The 10,904-nt window shown below is 42.2% G+C and overlaps 2 protein-coding genes across 2 annotated transcripts; both read left to right on the forward strand.

Annotated features, from left to right (window-relative positions):
- The first annotated feature begins 401 nt into the window (after positions 1 to 401).
- LOC121743162 (receptor-like protein kinase HSL1) lies at positions 402 to 3,796 on the forward strand. Its single transcript, XM_042136385.1, has 2 exons — positions 402 to 3,145; positions 3,249 to 3,796. The coding sequence occupies exons 1-2, from the start codon at positions 547 to 549 to the stop codon at positions 3,632 to 3,634; spliced, it is 2,985 nt and encodes a 994-aa protein (XP_041992319.1). The 5' UTR covers positions 402 to 546; the 3' UTR covers positions 3,635 to 3,796.
- A 5,312-nt stretch (positions 3,797 to 9,108) lies between these two features.
- On the forward strand, positions 9,109 to 10,616 carry LOC121743467 (serine/threonine-protein kinase-like protein ACR4). Its single transcript, XM_042136772.1, has 2 exons — positions 9,109 to 9,762; positions 9,837 to 10,616. The coding sequence occupies exons 1-2, from the start codon at positions 9,360 to 9,362 to the stop codon at positions 10,439 to 10,441; spliced, it is 1,008 nt and encodes a 335-aa protein (XP_041992706.1). The 5' UTR covers positions 9,109 to 9,359; the 3' UTR covers positions 10,442 to 10,616.
- Positions 10,617 to 10,904: the final 288 nt, after the last annotated feature.

The raw sequence follows: 10,904 nt of genomic DNA on the forward strand, positions 1-10,904 counted from the left end.
ATGGCTTCTAGCTTTGAATTCGATCTCTACGAAGTATGAACCATAAAGTCAGTAGTTCATGCATATTTAATGAGTACTACTATATTTCATTCCATACTCGCTTTACTACTCTAGGCACATTGCCTTAATATCTTTAATCTATTCTATCAATTAAAGCATACTATGTTATGTAATTACTAGAACTGTTTAAGGTATACATCAATTTTTATATAAGTATAATCGACCCATCAAGAGTGATATGCCACCGACCATCTAGCAATACAAATCATGACTGCTGTGTATTTATGGTGTGCTACTCACTTTAAAGAAAATTCCGAAAGTTTACTTAACATAATCATTTTCCAATTTCAGAATAATTTATTTTGCTCTTGGAATTAAAGGTTGTGGTTGTACTAAAACAAGCTAACTTATCATTCTATTTATATTTTGAAAATTTCAAGAATCCATAAACGAACATGGCCTAGTTGATGTTGAGCCAACTTCTCGCTCCCATCTTCCCTTGTCCACTTTTCACTCCTGCGGCAACCACCTCCCACCGCCGGCAAAATGCTTCATCACCGCCTCCTATGCCTACTCCTATTAACCCTCACTTCATCGCCTCTAATCCTTTCCCTGAACCAAGAAGGCGTCTTCCTCCAACAAGCCAAGCTCGGCTTCGACGATCCCAACTCCGTCCTCGCCACCTGGAACCCTAGCGACGCCAATCCCTGCAAATGGACCGGCGTCGTCTGCGATCCCGCCACCCACTCCGTCGTCTCGCTCGACCTCTCCAGCTCCAATCTCTCCGGCCCCTTCCCTTCCATTCTCTGCCGCCTCAAAAACTTGATTTCCATCTCATTCTACGATAACTTCGTCAACTCCACTCTACGGCCTGACGACGTCGTTTCCTGCCAGTCGCTGGAGCACCTTGATTTGGCGCAGAACTACCTCACCGGCCACCTCCCTGCCACGCTACCCGACCTCCCCAATTTGAAGTATCTCGATTTGACCGGGAATAACTTCTCCGGCGTGATCCCGGACAGATTCGGAACGTTCCAGAAGCTTGAGGTGCTCGCATTGGTGGAGAATTTGCTCGATGGGACGATTCCGCCGTTTCTCGGAAACGTCTCGACGCTGAAGCAGTTGAATCTGTCGTACAACCCGTTTTCGCCGGGCCGGATCCCGCCGGAGCTGGGGAACCTCACCAATTTGGAGGTGCTGTGGCTCACGGAAACGAATTTAGTCGGTGAGATACCCGAGTCAATAGGTCGACTCTCCAGGCTCACCGATTTGGATCTGGCGTACAACTCGTTGAGCGGCGCGATCCCGAGTTCGCTCACTGAATTGACGAGCTTGGTTCAACTAGAGCTTTACAACAACTCACTGACGGGTGAGCTGCCCAGCTCTGGCTGGTCGAACATGACGTCACTTCGGCGGATTGACGCTTCCATGAACGATTTGAGCGGCAGCATTCCTGCCGAGTTGTGCGAGTTGCCGCTCGAGTCGCTCAATCTATACGAGAACAATCTGCGAGGTGAAGTGCCGGAAGGCATTGCTGATTCTCCCAATTTGTATGAGCTGAGGCTGTTCCAGAACCACTTGTCTGGACGGTTACCGCCGAATCTCGGTAAACTATCGCCGTTGAAGTGGATTGATGTTTCAACCAATAAAATTTCCGGTCCATTGCCGGAGAATTTGTGTCTCAATGGTGCTCTCGAGGAGCTCTTGTTGATTGAAAACTCGATTTCCGGCGAATTACCGGCGAGCCTCGGGGAATGCCGTAGCTTGTTGCGCTTGCGGTTAGGGCACAACAGCTTTTCCGGTGAGGTACCAGAGCGCTTGTGGGGGCTTCCACACGTTTCCTTACTTGAGCTCGCCGGAAACTCGTTTACCGGCGGTATTGCGAAAACCATCGCCGGCGCTTCCAACTTATCTCAGCTGATTTTGTCGGGGAACTACTTTTCCGGTAGTTTGCCAGCCGAGATTGGGCTTTTGGATGGTTTGCTGGAACTTTCGATCAATGATAACAAGTTATCAGGTTCTTTGCCGAGTAGTGTAGTGAATCTTGGGCAATTGGTGAAGCTTGATATTCACAACAATGGATTATCTGGTGAAATCCCTAGTGGGATTCAATCTTTGAAGAGGCTAAATGAGCTCAATTTGGCAAATAATGGATTTTCAGGGAACATTCCGAATGAGATTGGGGATTTAAGTGTACTTAACTATCTAGATTTTTCTGGAAATAAGTTTTCTGGCGAAATCCCTGTTGGGTTGCAGAACCTGAAGCTTAATCTCCTCGATTTGTCGAATAATCGCCTTTCTGGTGATATTCCGGCCATGTACGCCAAGGAAGTGTACAAAGATAGCTTCTTGGGGAATCCAGGATTGTGTGGAGACATTGATGGTCTCTGCAATGGAAAAGGTGGAATCCAGGAAATGGGGTATGTATGGTTGTTGAGATCAATCTTCATAGTTGCTGGATTAGTTCTGATTGTTGGTATGGTGTGGTTCTACTTCAAGTACAAGAACTTCGACAAGGCGAATAAGTCCATGGATAGATCAAAATGGACATTGATGTCGTTCCACAAACTGGAATTCAGTGAGAATGAGATATTGGATGTTTTAGATGAGGATAATGTGATTGGAAGCGGGGCGTCTGGTAAGGTATACAAGGTTGTATTGAGCAACGGTGAGGCCGTTGCTGTGAAGAAGCTCTGGGGGCGCCCCAAGTCAGCTGAGGATAGTGTTGATTTGGAAAAGGGCAATGGTGGTTTTGAAGCTGAGGTTGAGACGTTGGGGAAGATTAGGCATAAGAATATAGTGAAGTTGTGGTGTTGCTGCAGCACTAGGGATTGCAAGCTTTTGGTTTATGAGTACATGCCTAATGGCAGCCTTGGTGATCTGCTTCACAGCACGAAAGGGGGTTTGTTGGATTGGCCGATTAGGTTTAAGATCGCGTTGGATGCTGCTGATGGCCTCTCCTACTTGCACCATGACTGTGCTCCCGCGATTGTTCATAGGGACATCAAGTCGAATAATATATTGCTGGATTCGGAGTTTGGGGCTCGGGTTGCGGATTTTGGTGTTGCTAAGATAGTTGATGCTAATGCCAAGGGGAGTCACTCTATGTCTGTCATTGCAGGGTCTTGTGGCTACATTGCTCCAGGTTAGTTGGTCAGCTAGTTAGTTAGTTCCTCAATTTTGTTGATGGGATAATATCATAGTTTTGATGTAGAATATGTGAATATTGAAGTGACATTTCATTTCAGAATACGGTTACACGCTTCGTGTGAATGAGAAGAGCGACACGTACAGCTTCGGGGTGGTGATTCTGGAGCTGGTGACAGGGAAGCATCCCGTGGATCCAGAGTTTGGGGAGAAGGACTTGGTGAAATGGGTGTGCACCACGGTGGACCAGAAGGGCGTGGAGCACGTGATCGACCCCAGGCTCGATTCGTGCTTCAAGGATGAGATATGCGCAGTCCTTAACATAGGACTCCTCTGCACCTCTCCACTCCCCATCAACCGACCTTCCATGAGACGCGTGGTCACCATGATGCAAGCCATTGCCAACGGCACCCACCACAACGCCCGCGGGAAGGACGGAAAGCTGACGCCTTATTACTATCAAGACGCCTCCGATCAACCCACTTGAGGGGTGTGAAATAGTGAAAAATTGTTACTCCACATATTAGGTGAGGGATGTCTGCCAAAATGTAAATGAATCAACCACCAGAGGTTTTGTTACTCTGTTTGGAGATATTCTTACATTTATACCTTGTCTCATTTATGCACCTAACATGTTCACTTGCATCAATTGGGAATCTTGTTACAAAATTGATTTAGTCGTTGAATGATAAATTTTTACCTTAAATGGTAATGCACTAAAAAGGGGCCCAGTGCAAAACTCATCTTACAAAATACGAACACAGACTGCTTAATATTTTTGTCTTATAGTTGGAATTCTCCAATTGCAAAATACAAACCGTTAGATCTTAGGTCATCCACATCCGTGTTTCAATACTGTCGGTTAACCGTCTCATCCTTTCACTATTCATAGGTCCCACTGCACTTTTTACCTCATCTCTTAACTAAGAAACAACACATGCATCTCTCCATCTCTTAACCATCTCATCCCTTAACTATTCATTCAATTTCATTTTTTTATTTTTATTTCCAACAAATTCAATTAATAAAAACACACTTCATTAAATAAAAGAAAATTACAATTTAAAATCTTAAAAAAATAAAAAAACACATAATTAAAATCCTAAGAAAATAAAAAAAGCACATAATTAAAATCCTAAAAAATAAAAAAGACATAATTTAAAAAACTAGAAATTAAAAATTGCACCCTTAAATTATAAAAACTACTCCGTTGGCGAATCATCCCCCGAAGGCGGTGGCGGTGCCCGTAAGCTAGGTGCAGGCGGAATACCAAGTTGATTTGCTAGATACTCAATGCCGGCAAGATGGGCTTGATATTGGGGAGGCGTCATGCGGGAAGTGTCAGCCATCGTGGCGGTGAAGTACATGGACATTAGGGAGGGCGGCGGCCCTTGGGAGCCCGCCAGCTTGATTCACCTCGGCCCCTCCCCCTCCCCCTCCCTCTAGCTGCTTTCGCCGCCTTGTTCCCTTGCGGCCGACGTCGTGTACTGGAGGAGCCCCCTGCATCGGATGTCGGGAACTCAACCTCTTGTGAGGTGTTGCCTTCCCCGCCCTCACTAGACGAGTATTGGCCACCCGCCATATGCTTTGTGCGTTTTGAGCTCGAGCCCGTGCTGGAATCGACACCGCCAGCCCACCTATCAAGATGTTTGACCGCCTCCCAAACATCAGGAAATTTGAAATCTTTGCCGGTGTCGGATTTGAAGACTCGCAAAGCCGCTCTCAGAATGTCGGATCCACTGGCTCCGCTTTGGTATTGCTCCGCTTCCCTATTGTAAATCCCACAAAATCTTTTGACATCTCTGTCGGCTCGCTCAAAATGAATGCGAAGCATCTTCAGGTTGCGGCGGAAGGCCCTCGGCTTATTTGCGTTGTATACGACGGTGACCTTATCCCAAAAAACCTTGCGGTTTTGTTGATTCCCAAGGATGGGATCATTCGACGTACTGATCCAAACGTCGAACAGAGCCATCATCTCCGCTTGTGTGTATGGATGACAACCGCCTTCCTCCACCGCCTCCGGAGTGGGTTCCTCCGGAATATCCTCCCTAATTTGGGATAATCCCTGCATTTGCGAGCTCCTCATCCCCAAGGGAGGACGATAGCATGCATCAACTGGAAAAGATGGTGTTTGGTACGCCGGCGTCGCCGAGCCTTGGGTGCTCGGCGACGAACCGGAACCGGAAGCACCCAAAACATTGTACATGCCCCCCAGTCGACAAACGCGTTCAAGTCGTAGCCGCCGCCCTCGCCGTCGGAGTTTCCTTCACCATACATTTTTTGCAGAAATTGAAGAGGAAATAGAGATGATATAGTGTTTGTGAGAATGTAGTGTTTGTGTGGAAAAAAATGGTGGGGGAATTGTGTATGTGTGTAGTGTTATTTATAGATGAATGTGGGAAGAAAAGAAAAATAAAAGGTAAAAAAAACGGCCGAAAAAAAGGTCAATTTTTTTTTATTTCGATTTTTTTAAAAAAATTAATTAAAAATAGCTTAAATCGACGCCCACTCGCACAGCTGGTGAGTGGGCGTCACGCCCCAGCCGCTGCTCGCCACGTGGCCGACGCGCGTGGCTAGACAGCCCGCGTCCCGCCCCTTCCCCACGAGCTACGCGACGAGACGGAGAGGCTGCAATGGCGTCTCGCTGCTGTCTCATCCCGCCGGGACGAGACCGAGCCCGCAACGAGATGCCGCTGCAAATGCTCTTATTTCTACCTTCCCAAATACTAGGTATCTCTTTAAATAAATATTGGGGGATGAGACCGAGCCCGCAGCGAGACGCCGCTGCGGATGCACTTATTTCTACCTTCCCAACGGCGTCTCGCTGTTGTCTCGTCCCGCCGGGACGAGACCGAGCCCGCAGTGAGACGCCGCTGTAGATGCTCTTATTTCTACCTTCCCAAACACTAGGTATCTCTATAAATAAATATTGCGGGATGAGACCGAGCCCGCAGCGAGACGTCGCTGCAGATGCTCTTAATTATACCTTCCCAAACACTAGGTATCTCTTTAAATAAATATTTTCCTTCTCAAACACTAGAAACATTTTTATTTGTCTGTTACAAAAAATACAAAAATAAACATTTGCAGATAGCTAAGAAAATGATATCGCTGTCCAAACGGAGGGAAAGCGACGGGGTATATGTGCGTGAACATTAATCCAATGAGTTTGCTCTATCTTGCATTTAATATTATGGGTGCCTATATTTCTGGATTTCCTAAGTTGTGTAGAAGCATTTATGTGGTGATGTGGCTTATATGAATTCTCATTAATATCAAGAATGTAGTACAGGTAATTTGAAATCGTTGCAATCACTCAATTCATACATTTAGGTACACATTTACTGGCCGTTATTAATTTTAAGTCTATAAATGTACGCAGCCTTAATTTCAAATTCATTTCTCAACCGCACCACAACTGACGTGGCAATTTAAAATTGGTGTTGTTCTAGTATATAATTTTATTTTTGAAGTTCCATTATCAACTGTTTGAATCAAGTCATAGGTTTGTTTAACGATCTAGTGCACAACAAGACAACAATCAAAGACCCGAGATAATAAAACATAACAGCAAAAGAAAATAATTTATCAGTTCCCAAAAGCACCAACTTCCAAAGTGAAAAAACAAGGAAAAAGAAAAGTATAGCAGTTCAATGGCTACATGAACTTTTCTTAATAATTTCAAATGCAATAGCTGGAAATGTTGAATCGGATAGTTAATTAATCGTTTATGCGTTTGGAATTTTGTTGATGGTTAAATAGATCTATATACTTTCATTCTTCAAATTCGATACTACTACTATTAAATTAAACAGTCAATACAAAAATATACAGTTTCCAGTTTGCACACGGACGCATGCATATATATATACATACGATTTTTTGAAAAAAGGTTGAATCTTTTGAATGGGCTTTCCCATATTTATTAATGGACTTAGACGGAAAAGAGCTTAGCCCAAAACATAGTAGGCTGATTACAGATTCAAAGAGGCCCAATAGCTTTAATAAATACACTCTTCATTTCATTATAGTTCTTTTCTCGAACTTCTCTCTATTTCTACCATTTTCTATATCAGGTCCGGCAAGAAAATGAGTAAAATTATTATATTCTGTGGCATATTATCCTTCATATTAGTAGTATTAAATTTTATGTGTTTATATAAATTAATGTTTTGTGAGGTGGTGTTTTGGTAAAATCTTAAGTTTGTAAGTTCAAACCTTAACTCTATACTTTTTTTAAAAAAATCATTTTTTTGTTCTTTTCTTCTCTTTTCTTTATTTTTATTTTATTTTTATGCTATTTTCTTTTATTTTGTTGCATTTTTATGTCTTCCCCTTTTGTAGTAACATGTTTATATTTTTTGTTATCATTTTATTATTAATAAATTTCATATTTTAATTGAAGAAAGAGATTAATTTTATCATAATACATAGGATAAATTGAAATAAGAAATGAATAGAAAAAATATTGTGACACTAAAAAATAACGTTAAAAGGAACCAATATTGAATGGTGAATAAGTAAGAAATATAGATAAAAATCAAAAGTATCGTGAATAGAATTAAATGATATAAATGATTATAGTAACAGGTGAATAGCCTGATAGTAGTATTTATTTGTTCAAGTTCTTAAAATATGCTTTTTAATAATAAATTAAAACTAGATGCTGAATGGGATATGTGAAAAATTAAAATAAGGATGACCATAAAATGATTTATGCTAATCGAGTGTGGTCCCTTTTGAGAGAGAAATAAAAATTTGCGATTTTGGTTGAAGCGATGTGCAATTTTTTCTCAGATTTGCACCGTCACAACAAATAACACGTCACCGCAAACCACCTTTTTCAATGTATAAGATAAGATGTACAAGGTCCCCACCTAGTAATAGTACTCCCTCAGTCCCGCACTACTCGCACTTATTTCCTTTTTGGGCGTCCCAAGTTATTTGCACTCTTTCCATTTTTAGTAAAAAATTTCACCTACAGCCGTCATTTTTTACTTTCCTATACACTCATTCCTTAATCTCCGAGCCGAAAAGGAAATTAGCGAGTAGCCCGGGACGGAGGGAGTATTAAATAAAAGTTGGGAATGTTTAAACTTTAAAGTCAATATTTTGTTTATGCAATAAATATCGCAACTAAACAACTACTAATATAGTTCGAAAATCGAAAATTTGTAATTTCGTGTTTAGTTAGGTGGAAGTTGATGAACCGAAGTTGTTTGAGCAAATTGATTTATTTAATTTTACTAAATACTCGGACACTAGATTTTCTAACCTTACATACATAACTTTCTTTTGGTTTTCCTTATTTTTCTAATTTTTAAATATTTCTTCTTTTGATTATTGTACCCATTTGATCCTTGATTTGTAAGTTTGTGAAGAAGCAAAAGCACATGAAAATATGTTACTATATCTATAGCTGTGATACTAATTAATGATATAATTTCTAGTTAAAAAAATCCACAGACAAGTCTGAATGCAATAATGTATTCAATATCTTCTCATCATTGATTTGATGCTTCATCTAACAAATTCAATCATAAACCGTGCTACGTACAATCCACTTCGCTTTTAGTTCATTATTGCAATAAAATTTTCTCTATCAAATTAATGTAATCATACTATAACATATAGACTATACCTTGCCTGCCTTAGTAAATATTTTCAGTGTCGAAGGCGTGCTTAATTGAAAAACCAAAAAACAAAAAATCAATCAAGAATATTCTCTATTTACTTATATGGTCATTTGAATTTATTACTAACAATTAATTGGAGACCAACGTTTGACCAATTAAACATCTAATTGAGTACAATGCACTTTAAGTACAAAATAACTAGATAATATTGTACAATATAAAAGCCTTAATTAAGAGCAGCAGCTAATTGTTTGTCGTATAAGTTATGACGACAAAGCAATATAAGTATATATATATATATTTCAGTTTGATTGAAATGGAAATTGGAAGCAATCAATTTTGAATGGCTGAAAATAACCTAACATGTACTATATATGAGCTAGATTTCTACCTTCCCTTACCTATCAAACCTTATTTTTGAATCAATTTCAAATACTAACTTACATTTCAACCCCATTAATACCAAACCAAAACCAACTCATCTCTTCAGCCACACAACACTACTTCTCACTCACCAAAATAAAATCAAAATTTCCCCATTTCCCTTTTTTTTCAAAAAAAAAAAACACAGCAAGAATGAGCTATGTAGAGTTCCGTATGGCCTACAGTCTCCTTATCGGAATCCTGGCGACGAGCATCACAATCTTCGGAATCTTACTAATCTTCCTCTGCAGAAAGAAGTCTGCGAAGGCCGACGAAGACACCGAATCAACCGCATCATCGCCGCCGGTGGCCAAGCCCCCCGCGCCGTCGTATCCGCTGATGGAGATCGACGCCGCCACCGACGGCTTCAACCACCGCAGGATCGTCGGGAAGGGGCGAATCGGCACCGTGTACGCCGCCGTGACGCCGAAAGGAGAGGTGGTGGCGGTGAAGCGAATCCACCCCCGCCTCGTCCTCAACAATGCCGGATTCGGATTCTCATCCATCCTCAAATGGCTCTCCTTGGCCGATCACCCGCACGTGGTGCCCATAACCGGTACGGGAGTTATTCTTAAATGATTAATTAATAATTGAAAATCAATTAATTGATATCAAAATATAAAAAAACAGGATTTTCTGAGGCTCCGGGGGAGAGGATCATAGTGATGGAATTCGGCGGGATGCTGAGCTTGGAATTCTATCTGCATCAGAACACGGACGGGGTGGCGCTGCTGGACTGGCGGCGGCGGCTGAGGATCGCGGCGGGGGCCGCGAGGGGGCTGGAGTATTTGCACGAGGAGGTGGCGCCGCCGATCATCCACGGCTGCGTGAAGCCGTCCAACATATTAGTGGACGTGAAGCTCTGCGCGCGTCTCTGCGACTACGGGCTGCATTTCCTGGCGCCGGAGGGGATGGCGGGGAAGTACGTGGACGAAGAGTGTTGGAGGGAGAGGAAGGGCGTTTCGAAGGAATGCGACGTGTATGGATTCGGCGTCGTTTTGATGGAGCTGCTGAGCGGGCGGGGGAGTGCTGACGTGGTGGAGTGGGGGCTGCCGTTGATTAGAGGGATGCGGTTTAATGAGCTGTTGGATCCTCGGCTGACTGTGCCGGCGGATGTGGGGCCGCTTGTTCGGTTGTCCAAGGTTGCATTGGCGTGCGTCGCGAACAGCCGGAAAAATCGGCCGGCGATGAGGCAGGTTGCCGCGATTTTAAGCAGTATAGAGATGGCGTTGTGATTTTGTTAGGAATTAGGATTAGATTATAAGAAAAGGGTGCGTGCCACGTGTATAGAAGAATTGTTATATGAGAAATGAGGACGGTTATTTATTTTATTCAATTATATGATTGAGGTTATTTCCTAGTAATTTATTCATTTTATCCAATTTTAGTAAAAGTCAACATAATTTTTCTCACTTACTTTACACGTTCTTACTTTATTATCTCTTCATCTCTCTACTTTCTTAATATTCGTGCCGAAAAGAAATGCTCCCACTATTATGGATCGAAGGGAGTATAAACTGGTGCTATGTTTAATTAAGTTATAATGAGGATTTGCAAAGAGATGTTAGGTAAAGTCAACTTTCTTTTATTAAGGCCTGCTTATTTTCTCACTTGATGACTTGAGCATGGTCCAAGCCTAGTTCCTATCCATTCAAGAAAATCTTTGTTTCAAACTTAAAAGTCTTGGATTCTATTCAC

This window comes from Salvia splendens, chromosome 8, assembly GCF_004379255.2.
Source record: "Salvia splendens isolate huo1 chromosome 8, SspV2, whole genome shotgun sequence".
NCBI lineage: Eukaryota > Viridiplantae > Streptophyta > Magnoliopsida > Lamiales > Lamiaceae > Salvia > Salvia splendens.

What these genes read in the sequence shown, in the direction of transcription:
- LOC121743467 (XM_042136772.1), top strand. Translation starts at nt 9,360, where the DNA reads ATGAGCTATGTAGAGTTCCGTATGGCCTACAGTCTCCTTATCGGAATC. An exon ending in GCACGTGGTGCCCATAACCG is followed by an intron (nt 9,763 to 9,836) that starts GTACGGGAGTTA and finishes ATAAAAAAACAG; the next exon opens with GATTTTCTGAGGCTCCGGGG.
- LOC121743162 (XM_042136385.1), top strand. Translation starts at nt 547, where the DNA reads ATGCTTCATCACCGCCTCCTATGCCTACTCCTATTAACCCTCACTTCA. An exon ending in TTGTGGCTACATTGCTCCAG is followed by an intron (nt 3,146 to 3,248) that starts GTTAGTTGGTCA and finishes ATTTCATTTCAG; the next exon opens with AATACGGTTACACGCTTCGT.